At 45.0% G+C, this 25,138-nt stretch overlaps 1 protein-coding gene across 1 annotated transcript in view; it reads right to left on the bottom strand.

Moving 5' to 3' along the window:
* AMZ1 (archaelysin family metallopeptidase 1) overlaps positions 1–25,138 on the bottom strand; it is a 91,703-nt gene that overhangs the window by 60,957 nt on the left and 5,608 nt on the right. The window contains exon 2 of the mRNA XM_086942394.1: positions 24,630–24,797. Within this exon, the coding sequence (XP_086798520.1) occupies positions 24,630–24,797 (168 nt within the window). The remainder of the gene's footprint in view (positions 1–24,629; positions 24,798–25,138) is intronic.

Genomic DNA, 25,138 nt, shown 5'->3' on the forward strand with positions numbered 1-25,138 from the left:
GACAAGGTCGACCACCACCTGCTGCACAGTTGTGGGGCAGGCACCAGGGTTGCAGGGCCCTCTCAGTGACTGCGGTGTGAAGAAGGAGCGGGCTGTAGAGGCCTGTACTGCGTGTTCGGTGGGCAGCTGTTCTCCTCTATTGTCTGTCCCCTGGGGTGGAGGGGAGACCTGGATTGAAAGCCCCCCCCCCCCTAATCAGAGGCGTGAGATGAGGCCCTGCTGGTGGTAGCAGCGGGAGTGAGGTCACAAAGAACTGCACTGCAGGGAAGGCGGGTGGCAAGGGAACACTGCCCAGAGTGTTCTTCTCTCTCCTTAGTCAGACCGGATGGGGTCTGCTCCCCCCCCGCCCCCCCCCCCCCCGGTATGGGACGGCGCAGGGCATAAAGAGGAGGCCTCTGCGCTGCAATGAATCTGCTTGGCAGTGAGAACCCGAGGAGGAGCATGCCCTGCAGAGGACCTGGGAGAGGTTGCTTGTGAGGCCGGTCCCAGAGGGCCAATACTGCCCTACTACAGATAATGCTGGATTGACTCCAGGTTCTGGCTATGCCAGAGGTAATAGGGAATTGGCCATCGGTGCCCTTCAAGAGCTCTGCAGTCCAAATTAATCCAGGGCTATATGTGTTTGTTGAGGGGCAACTGGACTGCAGACCTGTGGTGCTGGGAAGCATCTATGTACCAAATATGGCACAGCAACAGTTTTTGCCCATATATCATTGCTCCCTTCCAGATGGTCCCATCTACCATGGATTATTGTATGGGACTTTAACTGTGTGTTAGACCCCCAACTGGACAGGTCTCACCCCCAATCCCACTCCATCACAGCATGTGCAGAGTCATACCTATCACAATGGCTCTCACACTAGTCATTGCTCGACAGCTGACGTGAACTACATCCAGCCACCAGAGAGTATTCCCACTACTCACCACTCTATGACCTGCATGTGCGCTTAGCTTGCGTCCTTTGCCACCCCACTACACAACTGAAAGGCACAGAGGCGGAGTATTTGGGGAAACTCAGTCGAATACAAATTTGCTTTTCTTCCTCTTCACACGGGGGTAGCCTCTCCTGCTAGTGCCAACCTGGCATCTTCAACCCACGATGCTAGAGGATCCTGTGTTCTGGCACTTAACCCGAGATTCCCTGACGAACTACATAGCTGAAAGCAGTAAGTCGGCTACCACATGTCTGGTGGAATGGGAAGCCTTCAAAACAGTTTTACGCAGGCTTTGCATTCATGCTGTGGTGGGTTCATGTGGCACCCTCAATCGGGAACTGGCTGAGGTGTAGGCCTCCATTTGAGACCTGGAGCGGACCGCACAGAAAGACGTCTCTGTGAGGGGCGTATTGTCCACACAGAGAAATAGTCATGCCCGCCTGTTAGAGTCACTCACTTCACAGATTATAGGGTTACCAGGATAAGATGCATGCAGAAGGCAACAGGCTGAGCCACCTCTTGGCATGGTTATTTAGGCGCGAGAATGATAACACACCTGTGACCACCATCTGCTGTCACGACCCAGGATGAGATTCAATGTGACTTTTGCGTGTACTACTACATACTATACAATCCGAGGCCTGATGAGCGACATCCCTAGATCTGAGAGTATTTCCATGTGGTCATGGTTCCAGCAGTGAGGCTGGAGCAGAAGGAGGCCCTGAAAAGCCCCCTCACGGAGCAACATATTTGAGGGTCATCATTGGCTGCCCCACGTGCAAAACCTAGAGCTTGGATGGCCTGCCCATTGACTTTTATAAGGCCTATAAAACTGCATTGATCCCAAAACTGCTGGAGTTATACACAGCCAACCTCGCTGCTGGAAGCCTACCCCCAACTCTACAAGAAGCACGCCTTGTTTGGCCCCTGAAGCTGGAATGCAACCCTCTTGAGACTATTGTCCATGCTGGTCAGCGATTACAGATTTTAAACAAGCTGTAGTGATGTGGTTTTCAGACCACATGCTGACCCTGGTCCACCCGGACCAAAATGAGTTCATACTGGGTAGATCTATGACCCTCAATATCAGTAGGTTGCATAGAATATTGGAGGAGACCCTGTAGCATTGGTCACATGCAGCCTGCTTGGTTTTGGACCTAGAAAAAGCCTTTGACACCTTAGAATTGGACTGCATGTTTGCGGTATTGAACACAATGGGCTTAAGGGGCAGGTTGCAGGGAGTGATCAAACTCCAATACACAAACCCCACAGCGAAGGTGAAGATAGGGAGCAGAATATCGGGCCCGTTCCCAGTTGTCAGGGGCATGCTTCAGGGTGCCCTCTTTTCCCCCTGCTCTTTGCCCTGACAATGGAGCCACTGGCTCCGCGGCTCCGCCAGTCAGACCGCACATGGTGTATACCCCTCGGGGGTCCCTTGTCTCCCTGTACTCTGAAGACGTCCTTGCCTATGCTAAGGATTTCTGGAAGGGTATAGATAGCATTGCACAAATACTGAATGCCTTCAGGTCTGCCTCAGGGCTGGGAATCAAATGGCCAAGACTTGCCTATTCCTGTTCAACCCAGACTGCTCTGCACAATATACTGAAGTAGACACCCACGCCATCCGCTGGGAACCTCACACTTTCCAATATTTGGGTATTAATATATACCATTCACCCCAAAATGTATTCGATGGAAACCTCATAAAGGCAGTCGCCTCCCTCGGGCCCCAAATCATCCTTTGGTCCTCCCTCTCCTCACAGTGCAGTAAGAGTGTCTCTATCCAAAATGGTGATGCAACAGAAACTCCTGTACTATTTAACTATCCTGCCAGTGAGCTTTCCCTGAAGCACATTCAGTTCACTGAATGCAATGTTCCGTAACCTCATATGAAATAAGGGGCTAAAAATTCCAGCTTCTGACAGAGTGAGGGGGGGTTTGGTATTCTGGTGTTTGAGTATTACTATGTGGTGGCGCAGCTTCACCTGCCCGCATGCTGGCTGGCTGGCAGGGTGTCATTTGGCAAAGACAGGCCTGAGACCTGAGGAGTGGGCGCTTAGACTCATCCGAGGACTCTTTCTCCCCAATGCGGTGTTAACTTCGTCCACTAGCAGCCTGAGAGTGGCACATGAGCGTTATAAGAGGGCACTACGGGTCATGCTGGACATGCCACAATATTCTCAGGAGATCACCTTGCACTTTATACGGGCCTCCCGGGCAGAAATAGGCCCGGGAGGGGGTGGAACTCTGGGAAGCAGTGGGGGTGGACATCCAAGAGGAGCTGTTCCATGACGGGCCCTCAGCCCATTTTATCAATTGATGAAGCACACGGATAACCCGGTGGGCCAATTCTTGGTGTATAGACAACTAACGGGAGAGCTCGGGCGACTGGGGGGCATAGTAGACACAGAGTCTGATCCACACCCACTAACACATACATTTTACACAATGGGCGCTGACCGCCGGCTAGTCACCTGGCTGGCTAGGGCTCAATCACATAAAACTCAGGATCCGCTAGAGATGCAATGGCAAGCCTGGGAGCAAAGCAAAACCTAAGGGGAGGATGGATGGAGTGTTGAAAAATGCAAGCACTCAACCTCAGGACTGATCTGGGTTTAATCCATCATCATTCTTTAGCTCACTCCGCCACCCCATTTCAGACATGGCCATATGCAAATCAGTCTGGCCCTGTGCCTCATGGGGGCGCCTCTAGCAGCTTCATTGATCAGACCCCCCAGGATATAGCGGTTTGGATTAGCAAATTTAGCGGCACAACTATGGAAATTTAGCTGCATTTTCGCGGCCCTTTATTTTACACATAATCATTCATTTTCAGCCTTAAATCAATGGAAACTGTTTTAGCAGAGTATTCCACTTTGAATAGGCAACCTGGGACCTGGAACAGAGGAAGCAGTTCACAGGTGAAAGCTCCTTAACCACCGCCTCCCCTTCCACACATTCACCAGGCATTTCCGCCATGCCCAACTGGGCCTGGACCCACCCCACGGGTCCACAAGACCACAGCTGGAGGAAGATCCTTCTGCTACCTTGCTGCAAGGGCTTGGAACTCCCTGACTCTACATCCCAGCCAATCAGCATCTCTGCCTCAATTCAGGAAGGATCTCAAGACCTTGCTCCACTCCACCCAATCAGCAACTTGAGACCCTAATGGGTGAGTAGTTGTGCTTCACAATTGACAATTGACGCTGTCAGCAGTTTTGCAGCATCAATCAAACCGGGATTGAGCTGGGTTTGTTACACGTGAACAAAGGAGAGCGGACTTCCTCAGTTTCTTACAGTTATTGCTGGCAAAGGTCGCTCCTGTACCTGCATCAAGCCCCTGGCTCTGCCTTGGTGCTGTTTGACTGAGGATCCCAAGATGCATTGCAAACCATGCTTTTTCCAGGGAATAAAACACCCCCTACACAAAGTCTCTGCCTGCAGTTGTGCCTGAGAAACACACTTGAAAGAAAACTGCCCCAAATTGATTCAGAAGCCACCTACTATGTTCCAGTCCCATGTTGTTTTTGACCAAGTATGGAGTGCTCCTCTAAGTCCCTTAGGAGGTGCTGTGAAAACAGTTTTGGTGTCTTCTTGGCGACTTGCATCCCAGAGGTTAGGATACCACCTAAAGTTTGCACTTACTGCAGGAAGAACTAAAGGTATACGTGCTGTGAGAGGGAACAAGTGGGCCTGGCCTTGCAGGTGGAGAGACTTTCAAGGAGGAGAAGCCCGGTGTGTTCCCAGTGTTTTGCACCTCAGAGTTAGTGGATAACTTCAGTGAGTGAAGCCATGAGTGACCAGCATCTTGGGGCGGTCCACTGGTCTTTTTCTGTGGATCCTACATGAGAACTGCCCCAAATACTGTTTCATCCTACTGTGTCCATATCTATTGTCCCACTGTAGCCGTGATGTGCAGCTTCTACTGCACCTTGAAGCTCAGACCCTGATCTGCCCAGGGGGCCATACTTGTACATTGCCGCTGTGAACCTGATCAGCCTGGGAGGCTGTACCTGCACATTGCCAGACCAGCTGACAAGGCCTCCTCCACTGGCAAGTGCAGCCCTTGACACCTGTACTTATACTGTATCCACACTTCATACAGTAGATCAGATGCTGCCTCCACCTCACAGAAGTGATTTTGCGGGCACTTTTGTAAAAATTGCCGCATTTTTACAAAAGTGCCGATTTCGCAGCAAACCGCGAAATCGCAAAATCCTTGAGGTTCTGCTTAGAGACTGGTATGAACAGAATACATCAGATTCTGACAGGTTATCTGAAATGGAAGAAGCAGGCGAGCTGCAGAAAGAAGAGTAAAAATCCTATGGGCATGAATGTGAGGATTACAGCATTCCAAAAGAGGGAGATGTGTCTCCTGCAGTGCCTGACTCACCACTAGGCAACAGTAACCCGCTTTCATGCTCTATTGAGAAGGGCTCACAGCACAATAATAAACAGTTTTATAAATCAATTATGTAAACAAATTAGTATGAGTGATGTTCTTTAATATACATCCTCACTGGCAAATTAATTGTCCGAATAATCAATACATAGTAAGCATATTTATAATCTCAGTATTAAACCAGGGGAAAAGGGAGACAGGTGGGGGAGGGGACCGTGATTAGGATAGTGTGAAAGTAGAAAACAAATTGTAGCAATAGCAGGTGGTCTTATATACATTCAAAGTTCAGTACCACATTGACATGTACTCATCGTCATAAAACATTAGTTCATTGAATAATCCTATCCCACAAAAGTAGTAACACAGTCACTGAATGTTCTGTCGTTTAAAGGGTAGGATGAACAAGGTATGTCGACGTTTCGACCCCATGGAGTGTAGGCTAATTCCTGCCCTACTGCGGGGTCTTCTTCAGGACTAGTGAGGGATGTGGGGGGGTGACGAAGGGCACCTGAGAATAATAATTGACATTCCGTTAGGAAGAGAAACCGGTGTAATGCTACTGCCTAGTGCAAAACAAGTCACAGTACATTTACCTAAAAACCACAGCGAAGTCGTGTGGTGCCGTCTATAGTGAGGGGTGGGCCAAGGGGCTCCAAGGAAGGGGAGAGCGTATGAACCTAAAAAAGAAATTAGGTTGCATTAGGAAAAGTGGGCCAAAAATCAATGTGTCCCACATTAGAGTAGATTCATATCAAAACATTGTGCTTCATTTGGATAGCATCTAAGAATACCCAGCCGGGTTAAAATATTCGAACCAGTCATACACTAGAGGAGTGACCAACCAGTGACTCATCCAAGTAAGACCGTCACAATCATGTACACCATTGGGACTTTGAAGGTGATAGCCATATAGCTCAAAACTGCCATCCTTTATGATTAAAGTTAAAATAACTTGGATTACAAAAAATGACCCGTTTCTTGAGTAAGTGCCCCTGAACAGCTATTTGTACCATCAAAACAGCCTCGCAAGATAGTTAGGCATATATTTACCCGAAATTCATATGCTTTGCCCAAGCTTCGTGGGTATTATTTTGAAGGAAGATAGGTATCTGTCAAAAGATCCGGGAATATTGATAGGGCCTGTTTAAAAATAAGAGAGGGAGCTGATCAACATATTGGAGGGACGGTGCTTAACATCACTCATCGCGTGTTGGTGCAGTCGAACTCAGAACATATAATTACCTAGAGTTTGTAGGCTCTATCCTGACTTCATGGGCGTTGCTTCGTAGGAAGACGAATATCTGTCAGACCTTCAGAAATGTTTGTCGGGCCTATTTAAAATAAAGGGAGGAACTGATCAAGATTCTGCAAGGGCGAGATAGAGCATCTCTCGTCGTGTGCGGGTTCAGCCGAACTTACCGCATTCCGTCGGCTCTCGATAGCAATGTTTGCATTCACCAAAGTTTTGAGCTATATGGCTATCACCTTCAAAGTCCCAATGGTGTACATGATTGTGACGGTCTTACTTGGATGAGTCACTGGTTGGTCACTCCTCTAGTGTATGACTGGTTCGAATATTTTAACCCGGCTGGGTATTCTTAGATGCTATCCAAATGAAGCACAATGTTTTGATATGAATCTACTCTAATGTGGGACACATTGATTTTTGGCCCACTTTTCCTAATGCAACCTAATTTCTTTTTTAGGTTCATACGCTCTCCCCTTCCTTGGAGCCCCTCGGCCCACCCCTCACTATAGACGGCACCACACGACTTCGCTGTGGTTTTTAGGTAAATGTACTGTGACTTGTTTTGCACTAGGCAGTAGCATTACACCGGTTTCTTTTCCTAACGGAATGTCAATTATTATTCTCAGGTGCCCTTCGTCACCCCCCCACATCTCTCACTTGTCCTGAAGAAGACCCCGCAGTAGGGCAGGAATTAGCCTACACTCCATGGGGTCGAAACGTCGACATACCTTGTTCATCCTACCCTTTAAACGACAGAACATTCAGTGACTGTGTTACTACTTTTGTGGGATAGGATTATTCAATGAACTAATGTTTTATGACGATGAGTACATGTCAATGTGGTACTGAACTTTGAATGTATATAAGACCACCTGCTATTGCTACAATTTGTTTTCTACTTTCACACTATCCTAATCACGGTCCCCTCCCCCACCTGTCTCCCTTTTCCCCTGGTTTAATACTGAGATTATAAATATGCTTACTATGTATTGATTATTCGGACAATTAATTTGCCAGTGAGGATGTATATTAAAGAACATCACTCATACTAATTTGTTTACATAATTGATTTATAAAACTGTTTATTATTGTGCTGTGTGTCTAGTATGTTGTTCCGACTGGGACCACTCTATATACAATACTTAACTACCCAGGTCCCAGTGCTATTGGGTTAACCCTAATTTTGTAACACTATTGAGAAGGGCAGCCCAAAGATTCAATCTTCTCATGATGTTAGTAGAGCAGCAGTGCATTCCATATGAATGTCAGGAACAACCCAGTAGGACCACAAAGGCAGTCCCATCCTGGATTTTGTATGGTCGGCTGGCCTTTAATTATTGAAGGCCCATCAGTGACGATGCAGGCAGTATGGCCCCATTTGGAGAAGAATTATAGGGTCCCGGATTCAACCCCACCCATGGTGACGGACCATCCTAAGTCCTATTCCAACATTATGGCAGCAGCTCAAAGGAGATCAAAAAATCCTGTCGTGTCAACATCCTCAACACCTGACTGAGATGGCCAAAAACCATAAACTGGGTCACAGGGTTTAATTCTATGGTGATCATTTCTATAAAAGATGCAAATGCCTTAGCCATCCATGGCTTTTACGACTGATAGATGTTCAAGCCATCTCACCACTGATAAATGTGATCTCAGAATACAGAAGAGACAAGGCCAAGGCCAAAGTTAAGGAGGGGGCCAATGCATCACCTCCATCATGGATGCAGCAATAGATGTGCCTAATGCAGGATTCCATCAACTGGCAGCGGGCACGGTCCTAAGAAGACAAGGGTAGCTATGTTCTATAGCTTTTTGCCTGGAAGTCCAATTCAAGACAAACACTATTTGGAAAACATGTGGGCAATGCACTTCAAAATATAAACACTGCATGGTCCTGTTGAACTTTGCTGTATAGGCATCATATTTTATCTGCTTTTTGTTACTCCAGACGCTCATGGGGAGCTTTCCCCCAGTATGGGATTCAAAAGAGATCCTATTCTTTTTCTGGCCAAGGTGGATATGACCTGGGCGATTCAACCAATAGAGGCCAAAAACGAGGCTATGTCAGAACCTCTGGAAATAAGGGTGTGTCCAAACCACACACCAATGACAACTAGAACAGAGATTGACTCTTCTGACTTGCCCCCTTGGCATACCAAACCTATTTAGTTGGTAGGAGAATTTCACTTTACATCCTCTTGGGACTCCGTAATATTAGACCGCTGACTGCTACACATAGTGCATTCAGGACACAACCTTGAATTTGCACGAATACCACTAAGTCATCTACCCAAGAAGGAACATCAACTACACTGGTGCGAGCTGCAATAGGAGATTTGTTTACTCCTCCTGAGAGGAGCAATAGAGACTGCCAAAAAATCCTAGATAGTCTACAGTACTCCAGGTTCTTTAAATAAAAAAGCAAATTTGACAATGGAGACCAATTCTGGACCCCAGAGTGTTTATCAAGTTCCTGAAAAACAATCCTTTCAAATAGTGATCATCCAGGAAGTCATTCTGATGCTTCAGGAAGGTGAACAACTTACCTCTGTGGCTCTTTTGCTGGCACTTTTTTAAAAATTGCGGCATTTTTACAAAAGTGCTGATTTCGCGGGCACTTTTGTAAAAATCGCTGCATTTTTAAAAAAGTGCCGATTTCGCGGCAAACTGCGAAATCGCGAAATACTGAAGGGTCTGATTGATATAGCATTGTTAATGGCACAATGTATGATTGCAATTTACTGGAAGGCCAATGCCCTCCCAAGAACGAATAGCTGGCAACCAGCGACCATCAACTGCAGCAGGGCAGAGGCCACAGTGCTCCATCACTAAGAAGCTTGTGGATTATGGAAGCGCCCCATTGTGGCCATATTGAATGACCTACTATGTTCTGTTCCTCAAATCTGAACTGCCATGGCATCATGTACAAGTGTTTGTATGTACTGAGTCATGCTACACCATACTGGCAATGCTACTGTTAGCACATTTGTTTGAGTGGAGAAGTGTGGCTCAGGGGTTAGAGGCGGCAGACCCGGAAGCTGAGATCGGCCCTGGACCAGGGTTCAATTCCCCGCCTCGGCGGGTCTTGGGCTCTAAAATTCCACGGACTCGATAATTCTCGCTCCGGTGCCTTCTCGACTCACGGGTTCACACTCTGCGACTCTGGGCAATAGCTTGCTTAATCTCCACAACGGCCCCTCGCGGCGGGATGCCTGGCTTTCACCTTGTGGATACCCTGCCGGGGTTATCTCACAGGGGAATACCAGGACGGGTTCCCTAAGCAAGCGCCGGGAAACCCACTGCGGGTAGCTGTGTGCTATATAAGCTCAAATACATTTACATTTACATTTGATGATAACGCCTATTGTACCATACTGCATAAAATCTCAATAAAGATGGGTAAATTTTTTTTATCTCAAGCAACAACACATGCATTGTTAGGTGATACCTAAAAAACAACTAGCACCGGTACTTGGAGATGGGTTCTACAAGTTGCAAAGCAGACAACCAGTGTTTGGAAATGTACACAAAGATTGTAAATACACTAGCTTATAACCAGTGGAGGCAGGTAATTTTACCAGGCAGGGAGGCGTGGGGGGCACACATACACACTTACACCCATGCATTCACACACACCCATTAGAAGAAAGCCCCAGAGGTCCCGAGGGAATGGGTGTGTTGCATTATCTTATTGGCTGACCTTAGATCAGCCAATGAGGGAAGGCAGCAGTCCCACACTTGTCACAGAGTGGGATGGGGTCAGTGAGACTTGCTCACCCCACCCCACTCTGTGATGAGATGTGTCTGATCGACTCTCAACCCTGAGCACATCAAGGTTTAAAACTGAAGTGCCCAGGTCCACAGCAATCAGTGATACTCCTCCTCATTATGAAGACGAGGGCCTCGAGGCACTTTTGCCTGGCTGAGGAGGGCAGGCCCACAGGGCTGTGAAATCATCAGCCTGGCAATTTCAGATCAGGCAGTCAGGAGCCTGCACAGTTTGCGTATATGTCTAGCTTCTGGCAGCCTGACCTAAACAAGAAGAGTGTCTGTCAGTCTGGACTTTGTTCAGGGTGACAGACACTCTTCTTGCTGGGGAAAAGTTGGGGGGGGGAATGGCCCCTCAGCCCATACAGACGGGCTGCTGCTGCTCATAACTGGACTTATTTTACATTGGTGAAGAAACAAATCCTACCCCCTCAAATAGGCTGTCCATACTACTACCATGTAGTAACATTAGAAAAAGAACAAACCTTAGGCGCTCAGTATTACTGATCTGCAGGGGCCACCGTCAACTGCTGTAGTCAACTCCTGTTACATAATAGTCCTATTGTTTCCCACTGTAACATAGGCAACTTCTGAATGATCATGGGTGGAGTGGCCACCCTTGAATCCTATCCCATCCTATCTCCTAAACCCCTCAACACCAAAACACATGAAATAGCATACATATAACCTGTGCTACAGAATTTAGAAGCAATATAAAATTAGTGCAAAATATACAGTGAAACTTTTTCACTGTGGTCAATGGGAATTCACACTAGTAGTGACAATCAGTCCCTTGCAAGTCGAGTTGCGTAGAATCCATGCAGGGTCAATGGACACGCAGGTCCTTGGACCAGGCCACCACCGTCAGTTCAATTTTCCCTGGCACATAGAGCCCAGATGCAGAGTTGTCCTTGATATCCCTGATGCTGAACAGGAGCCATGAGAGAAGCTGCTTTTACTGCTTACATGGTGCTGTGGGGAAAAGATACAAAAATACAACAATGGAATGGTTCCTGAAATCGGTCGAAGCTCAGATGAAGTTCCCTCTAGGTGCAGCGTCAATGCAGGGGTCGTTTTCCGGACTGGTGACCAACAAACCTTGACACTTCAAAGCACAGCGAAAAGTGATTTAGACATCCGATGGTCCCGGGGAACATGGTAGTAGCCTGCAACTTCGTGGAAGGCAGGTATAAAGTTTCCACAATGTACTAGACCATCTGGATTTGGGTGATCACTTGGAGGGCCCAATGGGCAGCGATTCTTTGGATCCGGAGAGTTGTTTTTTCCATGCAGTTTGCAGGGGACTAGTGTCACTAGTCCAGGAGTGTTTCAGGCTCTTTCAGGGGTCCCTCTGTCTGGGAGAACTGAGCTTTCACCTAGGACTTATCGCGATCATGCAGTTTCAAGAGCATTGCCACCGGGACAGAGTATCCATCCCTCTTTTGGTTTGTGCAAAGTGCTGTTGTTGCTAACACAGGTCTCTTCTTTGTCCTCTTTGATGCAGGTTGGTTCAGAACTCAGGATCTAGTGTCAGGGATGTCCATTAAATCCTAGATTTAGGGGAGTTAGAGGTGGGAGAGTCAGTAGCCAATGGGCTGATAGTCCTTACAGCTAGGCCACCCCTGAGATGTCCACCTCAGATGGTGCAGGTCATCTTTTCTACCTAGAAACTTCAATTCTACAACTTCTAAAAATGGCAGAATCCCTCTTCAAGCGTACAGACCAGGGTGCTCGCCCTGAGGGTGTGGCTAGCCTTATGGGGGTGTACACCTACTTGACTATCTTACTTCCTGCCTGCCCAGGTGCAAGGGTGCCTGGGGCAGGAGGAGGGTGGTATCCTCCTTTGTGCCTGACTCCTGGGAGTGATCACACTACCTGAAAGGAGGTCAGAATCCTGTCTTGGCAGCATCAAGCACATAAAGTGCATGAAGTGCTGGCTTGCCAGTTAGGTTACAGAGAATCTTGGACAATCAGGTGGGCAACCTCTAAGGAGGATGCATGGGTGGATGCCACATCACCTTCCGCTAGCGGTTCATGCCAGGGGTGAGAAGGCACGTTGTTTTAGCCCAAACATGACATATTTCAGAGGTACCATAATGGAGCTGGCAACCGCAGGAATGCCCGGATGCCAGCCCATGTTATCCTATGGACCCATGATCACTTATAGTAGTTACCAGGGGGGAAAGTTACTACAGGAACATATAGACTTGCACGTATATGTCCTCATCCTAATATAATGCACCTTGCCTCCTGCACTCAGGTGGCCTTCCTTAGGGGTGACTGACATATATTAAGAATAGTGGATTAACTATGCCACACATGGTGAGGGCACAGTTGAGTTCGAGCAGTTTGCACTGCTCCTGCAGTCTGTAATGGCAGGCCTGCTGTCAGTAGTTTATGCACAACTAGAGCTGCAAGCACTGGAGACTCCTTTACCACCCAATACCTGGGTACCACTGGTACCATATGCCAGGAACTTATCACGGGGGGTAAAGTCCTTGTCATTTGGGGTTACCAATTTAAACATAACAGTTTTGGGGAAAGAACACTGGAACTGGAACCTGGGAAGCAGGCTCCAGTGCAGTATCAGAGCCATAACTATCAGCATTGGATCAGAAAAGTGGGTTGATGACCATACAAAAAGGGCACTTTCCTATAGTGGCATTAGCCTGTCTCCAGAGCAAATTCTCCGACTCCCTCAACCTTTGCAATTCCATCCAAAGAGATGGCAAATCCCCAAGCACCAGCTATTTTCCGGGCCAACCAAAAACTACACATATTCGCCAAGAACCTCAACTTTAGCCACTGCCCACAACCAAATTTCCTTTATAACAACAGTCAACATTTGAGCAAATTCTACTACTTCAAATTAACTGTGTTTAGCTAATTAACATGTAGGGTGGATTAGCAATCCACTTCAAGGTATGTTACTGTGGCTACACAACCCATAGCAAACAAATGTACTTGCATTTGTGCTACTCATTTTCTGATATTCAACACACTGTTCAAGTCTGTGGTATCTTCAGGGGGGCTGTGATTACTCTTATTACCAAACAGTGGTCCCCACAAAAAAGATATATTATTTCTGACACCTGAATCAGTGGACTGAATAGTTTACTATGGAATAAGGAAAGGCCTTCCTTGTTGCTGAAAACATTGCATGATGACCTGGAAGGTGGACGTAACCCTAAAGAAAGGCCTGCAACACTGAAACTCCAAAAATGCACACTCACCAGTTGAAAGTACAAAAAAACACAATCTAACAGTTCACCAGTACCTGAACACGTGCCATAAACCCTAAAGCAGTGGTTTGCGTTCTCATCTGAGCCTTTGACTGTGATTTCCTCTGATGCAACAAAGAAATTTGTATTTGTATAGTCAATTACTTATCATTATCCCCTATTTTTTTTTTAAAACCTGCTGAAAGTTCAATAAATATAAAGGTAAATTCACAAGCCAAGGTATGATTTGTAAAATACCATATATGATTTAATGACAGGATATAGATACAAAACCTAAATCGACAACAGGGCAGGTGTGATTCCTCTGCTAAGGCGGAGGAGCGTCTTCCCCACTGAGCAGGTCATAAAGGAAAAATTAAAAAATTATAACTTTTTGCTATTATCATTTTATTTTTCCGTCCTTTCTCAGCTGGGTAGGGGCAGGGCTGCTCTACTCACAGAGAAGGGCAGGGGAGGCGTGGTTTGCCCACTCCAAGCGCGCATGATGCTTTGGCAGGCCGTCTTGGGCCGGCCAAACTGTTACATGCACTTTGCTTTCTATCCGGGGCATTACAGCCTGGGTGGAGAACGTGCCCAGGCTCCCACTGCCTGTCTGAGCGCCAAACAACAGTGCTCAGACCAATCACAAGGCTGCATTGCAGCATTGTGATTGGCTATGGTGAGCCCAGGTGCTTCCTGTTCCTGCCCTGTAAGCGGGTGAAGAGGACCGAGAGGCGGCGACGCCAGTACAAAGGTAAGTGTTTATATTTTTTTTCATTGTCCCCCCCACCTGACGCATCCCCCACTGGCGTTAGATAGCAGCCACCGCTGCAACAGGGCCTAATTCACAAAAGCATTTATCAGTACGGGAAGGAGTACCCCAGTCCTTTATGTTCTTTTACATGCTGTTGTGAATTAGCCCTGAAACGTCCACCTCCATATTAGGAAAAGTGCGACGAGGGCTCATTCCTTTCTTTATGTTATAACAGTATATATCACTACTCCCTGAATATGCCCATTTTATTCACATTTTAGATGTTTTAGGCCCAATTCTCATTGTAAAACACTACAAGAATACTACTCTATGTCCTCCAAAATTATATCCCAAAGTATGGCAGCTAAGCTCATTGGGAGGGCAAGTACAGTTAGCTAATTTCTATTCAATTCTTTATCCTTTTATTGTCTATGCACATGAACCGAGTAACCGCACCAGAAGACTCAAACTTCAGATATCCGTAGGACAAAGCATTTGGTTGCCAAAGCACCGGAGAGACACACACAATAAGGTCGTCACGCTCTAAGCATCTGAAGAAAGGCAAGTCTACTACCTGAGCAGTGAAATGAAGAATGAATTCAGGATATGAAGATAGGTATCCTTTAATAAATCGGAGAGCTCAATAACAAGTCATCCAGCAAGTTCAGCATCACAGGAACAACTGTCCTTTACAGATGATGCACAGTATCATGACATGCTTAACATTCCATATTCTAACAGTGACATAGCTGGCACATGCACAAAGAAGAAACAATATTACATTTAAGAATGCAAACACAACACATCCCCCTTTCCTAATAAAAAAGAAACAAAAAAAAAAAGGAAAACATTATTAAAACACAATAAGGATTATAAAACATCGTATTGTAAAATTGTATTCTAACTGTACTCAAATACACCCAAACCAATAAAGATAGTTTCTATTTCCTATTTATCATTCATAATGTAATCCTTAAGCCAAAGAGGCACCACCCTCTTCCTTGATGAATGACGACACAAAGTTGAGTCCTCACTCTCAGAAACAGAACCCTCTTCTTGTGGAATCATAATTGATTCCTCAGAAACAGCACTAGATGAATCTACAACCCCACTAGCAGATTGAACGGTACCTTCCACCTCACCTATATTAACCTCCTTAGGATTAACCAGTAACTCATCATCTTTAGGAGAACTCTCTACATCCAAATCTTCTGGTTTCCAAATATTGTGAGAACTGCTAGATTTACATTTCGAAATCCTATTAAGATTCCAAATCTTCCCATTGTTAAGCTTAACAGAGTTTCTCAAAACCTCCGCCACCTGAAAAGGCTCAGAGAATTGTGAATCACCTTTATGAACCTTAAAAGGCTTCTTGACTCTAATCCAATCTCCAACCTCAATCTGAACCTCTTTAGAACCGTGCTTCAAGTCATGATATTTTTTACTTTTATCATGCACCAGTTCCATACTTGCTTTAACCAATTCTCTAGACCAGGGCTCCACATCACTAGAAAATAACCAAGCAGGAATAATTTTAGAACGTGGATTCCTACCTTTCATTAACACAAATGGGGAAATGCCAGTAGAATCATTGTTAGTGATACGGTAATTCCAAACAACCTTCCCAACTTGTGTGGGACAATCTAAATTATTACTCATAGACAACTGAATGGTATTCTTCAAAACTCTATTAAAACGCTCAACAACGCCATTTCCATTAGGATTATAAAGCGATGTAGTCCTGTGCTTAATACCTAACTTTTTAAAATACGCCTTCTCCCTTAAGGATAAGAACTGAACTCCATTATCCGTGAGGATGCAGGAAGGAATTCCCTCCGTAACAAAAGTCTCATCAAGAAAAGAAAGAACTGAATCCGTGTTGGCCCTCTCGACCACCTTAACAACAGGCCATTTTGAGAAAAGATCCATAAGAATAATTAAAAATTGATGAGAGCCATCATTCCCTTGAAAAGGACCCATAATATCAACTGCTACACACTCCCAAGGATGCTCAGGAAAAGAACACTCTAACATTGGAGGACGAAAAGTACGCAAAGTCTTATCTGCAGAAGCACAAATAACACAATTCCTAACAACCTTTTCTGTCTGGGAATCACAACCTGGCCACCAAAACAAGTGTTTAATCAATGACTTAGATCGCACAATACCTGGATGACCCTCATGGCAGAGTTCAAAGTTATGGGAGGAATTATCCTTTCACCTCTTAAAAGTGTTTCATGTGCCACAGAAAGCAAGCGTCTTCCTTAATTATGATCTTGTGCTCGAACCCAATTAAATTCCCTAAAGTTTTATTAAAAACCATTGGAAACTTATGTAAAATTTCCTTAGTGACACTAGTGCTATCATCCACAACGAAAACTTGTTCACGGCTGTTTGGGTCTAGAATGATGTGCAATTGTTTTTGGTCGAACCACCCTAACACTGGTGAACCTTTCTTGGCAATGTATAGTTTCCCTCTACATTCTCTACCCTTGAATTTAAATACAAACCAACGGAAACCAAGGATATTAATAGGTTCCCCCATATAGCCTTCAGGATGAATATCTGGTGCCAACAATTTTTCACCAACTCGTTGGACAAAAGAAGACTTCCACATCTCTTCATTAATAATTGTATAGGGCGAACCAGAATCTGAATAAATCTTAATATCCACCCCACCAATAATCATCAAACAAATGGGTTTGTTAACCACATCTTCATCACGGATTTTCAAAAATAACTTGTCATGTAAATTCATAACTTAATTGTCTTCTAGATCATTCCCAAGAATTTCGTCTTCTTTTATGTCATTCACAAAACTAACTTTATTTTTCTTTTTCCTGTTACAAGCTTTTGTTAAATGACCTTTTAATCCACAATTAGCGCATTTCGCTTTAAAGCCAGGGCATCCTTTAAAGTCTGCCAAATGCTCCAAACTATTACATCTATAACACTTAAGTCTAGAATTTGAGGAAGCTTGAGAATGTTTTGCATAAAATGGTCTGTTACTAGCACTCATAGTGTTCTTTGAGTTATAGTTAAACTTCTTTCTATCAACAACATTAACTTTACTAACAACTTCATTAGTAATAGAAGTATTATCAAGTTTGATTACATTAGCACATCTGCCTAACATTTCCGCTTTACGTGCGATGGCAAGAATATCATCTAAAGGAGAATCTCCATTAATCCACAATCTATCCTGAATGGAAACATTGTAAGAGTGCATAACAATTTGGTCCCTAATAAGTTCTTCTTGTAACACACCAAATTTGCAATCTAACGACAATTTCTTAAGATCAGCAAGATAATGATCAATGTTTTCATCTTTAGCGTGTTTTCTTGAAAACAAAATTGTACCTAGTTACACCTATACAAACTTTAGGAGCAAAGTAAGTGTCTAAATGCAATAGCGCCAACATATACACATTTAAATCTCCAGGAAAGGAAGGTTTAGTCATAGTTTCATACACTTTCAATCCCACAGGACCTAAAGAATGTAAAAGAAGTCTTTTTTTTGAGCATGAGACATTTTTCCATCTTCATCTAATGTGTCAATATAGTTGCAGAAATAAGGTTTCCACTTCAACCATTTAAGTGGAGGTTCACTGCCTGAAACCCAAAAAGCTTGAGGTGCACTAATATTATAATTGGGTTGAGACATAGTGAAATAAGGTTAACTTAAGCAAATATAGTCAAAATGTTATAAGCTATAATACCCTATTTAATTTTGAAAACCACTGAACTGATACTGCATAACATATGTCACAACTTAGTGATAATAAGGTAGTAGTAGTCAAAGTTATATAATTACCTCACCAGAATAACAAGGGTTACTTAATGTAGCAATCACTGATTTTGGGAAATACCAATGAGTAAAAAAAATAATAATAAATGGCAATTAACGAATAAATACTATAAAGTCAAAAGTAATGGTGTGTGAATCACCGATGAAGGTAACGCACAAGGTGTGCGAATCACCGATGAAGGTAACGCACAAAGGATCGTTGGTGAAGAACATCTTGTTTGCAGACTTCACGTTTAACAAAGATGGCCGCCAAGTACGTGTTACGTCACACGAAGGCGTACCCACAATGCATTTCCGGAACGTCGGAGCGTCGAATCCTGGATACAGAGGAAGAATTCCACAGAAGAAGTCCCTCGGAGATGGAACCAGGAGGCGATCACTTCTCGGAGATGGAACCAGGAGGCGATTACCTTTGAAATATGGAGCGTGCTGAAGAATCCAAGGTCCGTAGGAGATCGAACCAAGAAAGTGATTACCTTTGAAATATGGTGCGTGTTGGTAACGGAACAAAACAAAGTAAGATGAAATGTTTCCTTTTTAAACACGCTGAAAGTTGATTGGAGATGTCGGAACAAAACGCGATGCCTCCTTTAAATCGCACAACCAACAATGACAGAAGAAAATCCAATTCTTTTGTGAATTTTAAGTTGAATTCTTTTGAGAATTAAGTTGAAGTTCTTAAATTTCCAGCACAGCAAATCCCAAATTCCAAGGTAAATTGTAGCACAAAATCATCAAATAAAGAGAGTGTTTAAACTCTTTTTTAAAAAAAAAAAAATAATCTTCATTGAAAAATATTCCAGAATATAAGTAAATCCGAGTTGCTCACGTAGGTTCTGCTCTTCGAATCTCGTCGCCAGTGAAATGAAGAATGAATTCAGGATATGAAGATAAGTATCCTTTAATAAATCGAAGAGCTCAATAACAAGTCATCCAGCAAGTTCAGCATCACAGGAACAACTGTCCTTTACAGATGATGCACAGTATCATGACATGCATAACATTCCATATTCTAACAGTGACATAGCTGGCACATGCACAAAGAAGAAACAATATTACATTTAAGAATGCAAACACAACAAGCATGCAGAAGTGAGGTCCTGTCCTTCGGATTCCACCAGCAAGGAATGCAAAACACTGTTAGTACAGCTGCTACATTTTCATGTGGGAGGACACAGGAAGGCAATATAGCAATCTTTGGGGCTAAAGAAGCTGAAGACAGGCAATGAATAAAGTATTAAGACAAACCTTAGCAAAGCCAATGGGTCTACCCATGTTCTGCAGCAGCTTGGCTGCTGTGCAGCATGGCTAAAGGTAAACAAAAAAACGCTATGATGCAGTCAACGCTAGCAGTGTTGTAGAACTGAGCAAAAAGAGATGATGGACGGAGTGCTGAAACTTTTCAGACACTCACCATCAGTCACAGATCTGGGTTGAATCCATCATCATTCTTTAGCTCACTTTGCCACCCCAGTTCAGACACAGCTGTATGCAAATCAGTCTTGGCTCTGTGCCTCATGGGAACAGTCCAGCCCGAACTGTCAACCCAGATCTGTGATTGGGGGTGAGTGTCTGAAAAGTTTCAGCAATCTGTCCATCATCTCCTTGTGTTTGCTTTGTTCGCCCTAAGCTGGCAGGGTATGCTCCGACGTGGGTCCCTTGCTCACTTTGCCACTGGATTCAAGCTAGCCTGGCTGATGAAGGGTGTTACCCAGAAACCGGTACCAGGATGCTTGTTTCTGGTTCAGGGAAGACTTAACTTGGCAGTTCAGGCTGGACTGTTCCCATTAGGCACAGGGTCAAGACTGATTTGCATAAAGCTGGGTCTGAGGTGGCGAAGTGAGCTAAAGAATGATGATGGATTCAACCCAGATCTGTGACTGAAGATGTGTGTCTGAAAAGTTTCAGCGCTCCGTCCATCATCTCCTTGTGTTTCCAGTGTTGCAGCACTCCCATAGGCAAGTACTATTGCCTTTACCAATGCTTAGGAAAAAAAGATCTATGAAATGGCCAGATCTGGGAAGGCACAAGCTACAATTGGGGACAGGGTTTGGGGACGGGACAACAAAGGGGAGGTGAGGAGGAATATGGAAGGGGCAAGCAATGATGGGGAGGTGGGGAAGGGGACTGATGGAAGCGGGGTGCAGGTAACAGCTCAAGCAACAATGCGGAAGGGGAACAGGGCAAGCAACAACAACATGGCTCCAGTGCAGGAGGTGGAATGATGAATGGGCAAACAACAATAGAGTGTGAGTGGGGAGGTTAAAGGGTGAAGCAGGTCAAGAACAATGTGGAAGGTGGATGGGACAAGAAACGACAACTGGGCTACAATGCTGGCAGGGGAAGGGCAAGCAGAACGGGAGGAGGAGGTGAGACAGCCTTCAAACACATGCACTTTCCAGAGTGTCACAGATTAAATTTAAAGAAAAGTACTTCTAGAAGTGTACCACCAGTGGAAAGACTCTGGTTGACAACATGAAGCAGTTTCTGGTCCATGCTCCGTGAAAGGGAAAAACACACACAGAGAAAGTGAAACTGGAACGCGCTAACCAATGAGAAACAAGGAAATTAGAGTGATGATGAAGCCAATCAATGGTAACTAATGGGCAGGACCTAAGCTATACACAGCCATCCTGGCTGCTAGAAGCCTACCCCAACTCTACGAGAAGCACTCCTTGTCTGGCCGCTGAAGCTGGGATGCAACCCTCTAGAGATAGCTTCATACAGACCATTGTCCATACTGGGCAGCAATTACAAGATTCTAAGCAAGCTATAGCGACGGGGTTACTAGACCACATGCTGACCCTGGTCACCCGGACCAAAATGGGTTCAATACTGGGTAGATATATGACACTCAATATCAGTAGTTTGCATTGAATATTGGAGGAGACCCTGTAGCATTGGTCACATACTGCCTGCTTGGTTTTGGACCTAGAAAAAGCCCTTGACACCTTAGATTTGGACTGCATGTTTGTGGTATTGAACACAATGGGCTTAAGGGGCAGGTTGCAGGGCATGATCAAACTCCTATACACAAACCCCACAGTGAAGGTGAAGATAGGGAGCAGAATATCAGCCTCCTTTCCAGTTGGCAGCGGCATATGTCATGGTGCCCTCTTTCCATCCCTGCTCTTCGCCCTGATGATGGAGCTGCTGGTGCACCGGCTCTGCCAGCCAGACCACACATGGGGTATACCTCTCGGAGGCACGGTCATTCTGCTCCATATATACTGACGACATCCTGGCCTATGCTAAGGATATCTGTGAGGGTATAGATGACATTGCACAAATATTGGATGCCTTCAGGTCTGCCTCAGGGCTGGGAGTCAACTGGCCTATTCCCGCTCGACCCGGAATGCCCCGCACAGTATGCTGAAGTAGACACCCACGCCATCCACTGAGAACCTAGCACTTTCCGATACTTGGGCATTAATATGTACCATTCATCCCAAGATTTACTCAATAGAAACCTCATGAAGGCGGTCTCCTCCCTCTGGCCCCAAATTATCTTTCGGTGCACAATCCCCCTCACAGTGCAGGGACGAGTGTCTCTATCCAAAATGGTGATGCACCCGAGACTCCTTTACTATTTAACTATCCTGCCAGTGAGCTTTCCCTGAAGCACATTCAGTTCACTGAATGCAATGTTCCATAGCCTCATATGAAATAAGGGGCTAAAAATTGCAGCTTCTGACAGAGTGAGTGGGGGGGGTTGGGCACTCTGGTGTTTGAGTATTACTATGTGACGTCGCAGCTTCACCTGCCCGCATGATGGCTGGCTGGACGGGCGCCATTTGGCAGAGACAGGCCTGAGACTGGAGGAGTGGGCGCTTCGACTCACCTAAGGACTCTTTCTCCCCAATGCTGTGTTAACTTCGTCCACTAGTGGCCTGAGAGTGGCACATGAGCGTTATAAGAAGCCACCACGGGTCATGATGGGCATGCCACAATATTCTCGGAAGATCACCTTGCACTTTATATGGGCTTCTCGGGCAGAAATAGGGACGGGAGTGTGTAGATCTCTGGGAAGCAGTGGGGGTGGACATCCAAGAGGAGCTGTTCCATGACGGGGCCCTCAGCCCATTTGATTAATTGATGAAGCACACGGATCCCCCAGTGTGCCAATTCTTGCTGTATAGACAACTAACGGGAGAGCTCGGGCGACTGTGGTGCATAGTGGACACAGAGTCCGATCTTGGTGTATAGACAACTAACGGGAGAGCTCGGGCGACTGTGGTGCATAGTGGACACAGAGTCCGATCCACACGCGCTAAACCATACATTTTACACTATGGGCGCTGGCCGCCGGCTAATGACCTGTCTTGCTAGGGCCCATTCACATAAAACTCAGGATCCTCTAGAGATGCAATGGCAAGCCTGGGAGCAAGACATCAGTCGTGAACTAGCCCAAATGGAATGAGAAACAAAAATGGCATGCCCTCGAAAGGTTTCCCGCTATACCTGCTTTGAAAATATACAGCATAACTATCTCCACAGGGCATACCTTACCCCAGCCAAACTACTTATAATCTACCCTGTATTTTCACCCAACTGTCCACACTGCTATGCTCCTAAAGCAGGCATGTTACATATGTTTTTGGATTCGCCCATCGCCCTCCCCCGCTGGGAAGACGTGACGGATGTCCTCGCCAGAGCCACAGGTCGCATTGACCTGAACAATGTGACTAGCAGACTGCTAGGCCTATATTAGCGCCAGACAGCTGGTGGCGCCTCTACCCGCTTCATTGATCTAGCATTGTTAATGGCACGACATATGCAATGTACTGGAAGGCCAGGCCCTTCGAAGCACGAACAGCTGGCAACCAGCGACCATCAAATGCGGGAGGGCCAAGGCCATGTTGCTCCATCACTAGGAAGCTTGTGGAATATGGAGGTGCCCCATTGCGTCCATATTGAATGGCCTACAAAGGGTCCGATTCACAGAACTAACTTAAGGCAAAATCCTAAACTTACTACTTTTGGTATTCACAGTAGTTAGGATTTTGTCTTAAGTTTGTCTTAAGACAGACTTAAGACAGATTTAAGACAAAATCCTAACTTCTGTGAATACCAAAAGTAGTAAGTTTAGGATTTTGTCTTAAGTTAGTTCTGTGAATCGGGCCCTATGTTCTGTTCCCTTAAATCTGAACTGCCATGGCATCATTTACAATTGTTTGCATGTAATGAGTCACGCTACACCATACTGGCAATTCCACTGTTGGCACATTTGTTTGATGATAACACCTTTGGTACCATACTGCATAAAATCTCAACAAAGATGGTTTAAAAAAGTTTTGGGCGCAAGCAACAATGCATGCACTGTCTTAGGTGATACCTAAAAATAAACTAGCACTTGTACTTGCAGATGGGTCCTCCAAGTTGCAAAGAAAGCAATCAATGTGTGGAAATGTCCACAAAGATTTATGAAACGTTTGTAAATGCAGGTCACAAAGGAGGTGTGAAATGGATGTGTGTCAATGTGCCAGCCCGATTGCCAATGAAAAGAGATGTAAATGCCATTTTTGGCTTCCATTATGTTTATTCAATAACAGAACCATCATACCACTGGGAGTTGAAAAAGTATGTCTTCTTGCCCCACATTTTCCCACAGGTGTCAGTATCAAATATTGCAGAACAGATTCCACCTGTCACTATCCAACACTCCAGAATTTCCACCTGCCCATCAAATATTCAATATCACATACACAGACATACATGCATGAATGTACATTCATCTTTTTCAGGACAGCACCTTGTCTTTAAACCCTGTTTCAACGACAATAGTGGCCCATCAGTTACACATTTTTCACATCTTTACCCATTGATTCCTAAGGGAAGAACCTCAAACTTTCTTCTTAAACATGTATTTAATGTTTCCCAATGTTACTGGCCAAAGAGATTTCATAAATGTATCTACCCACAGCCCCTTGTCACTTGTAGTAAACACATCCTTTCCAATAGGGGTGAAAGAAACACAAAATATTCAGAGTGACGTCACGCATGAGAAAAGCAGTCCAGAAAAAACTCCAGAACAAATAATATGCCCCCTGTGAACATTATTTAATTTCTCGCTTCTTCAGAAATAAGGGTCATGCTATCCTGAACGTATCTGTAGTTAACACTGGCATTTGATTAATCAGAGACACTTTGATAAATTAGCCCAATTTTATTATTTCATTGTACTTTTCTTTCTTTTTCTAGAGTTATGTTTTTGCTTCCAGTGCTCTGAAGTAAAGCTTCTACCACTCAGCAATTAATATATCACTTAGACAATATATTTTTACAGAAAATGGACCTAACAAGCATGTGCTCTTACATAAGGTGGGAAAATAGTCCAAAGGGTTGGGAGAATACTCCTCAGTCCTGTGCCTTATTTTCTGAACTTAGGATGTTAAAATCAGTACAGGTGCATTGACTGATAAAACAGTCGCATCTAGAGTGGCCACCTCCAGACAAAAAAGAAGTCATATAAATTGATATTCACCTCACCTGCATGGATCTGTAATTTCCCTGACCCCTGGTTGTGTCGCGAGTGACAGTTAAGGGAAGAGATAGGAACAGAGGGCAGGCACTTCACACACAGCCCCAGGAAGAAAGACTCAACACAGCTTCTGAGAGAGTCCAGCAGTGAGATGGAAGCTGTCCCTTCATCCAGATCTGAAAGCAGAATTATCAGAATTAGCCAAAACTGTGTTACATGCATTTAGATGTGCCATTGTAGGGAATGAGCAAAAAGGTGGACCAAAGGGGCAATTTCAGGCTCTTTCCATATCTTTTACATTTCAGTTTTCAAGCAGTTAATCTGTAAACAAACGATATTCCAGGGCTCAACAACAAGAACGTTCTTTGGAGTGCACAGGGGTGGAAGAGGATGGGAAATGCCTTTCATCGCTCCAAACCTCCCCTTGTTAGTATCCGGCCATGCTCCACATATATGCCCAACATGGATCCTGAATATATCTTGCCTCAGACCTCTTACGATAAATGTTCTGCCCAAC

Source organism: Lissotriton vulgaris, chromosome 10 (assembly GCF_964263255.1).
Source record: "Lissotriton vulgaris chromosome 10, aLisVul1.2, whole genome shotgun sequence".
NCBI lineage: Eukaryota > Metazoa > Chordata > Amphibia > Caudata > Salamandridae > Lissotriton > Lissotriton vulgaris.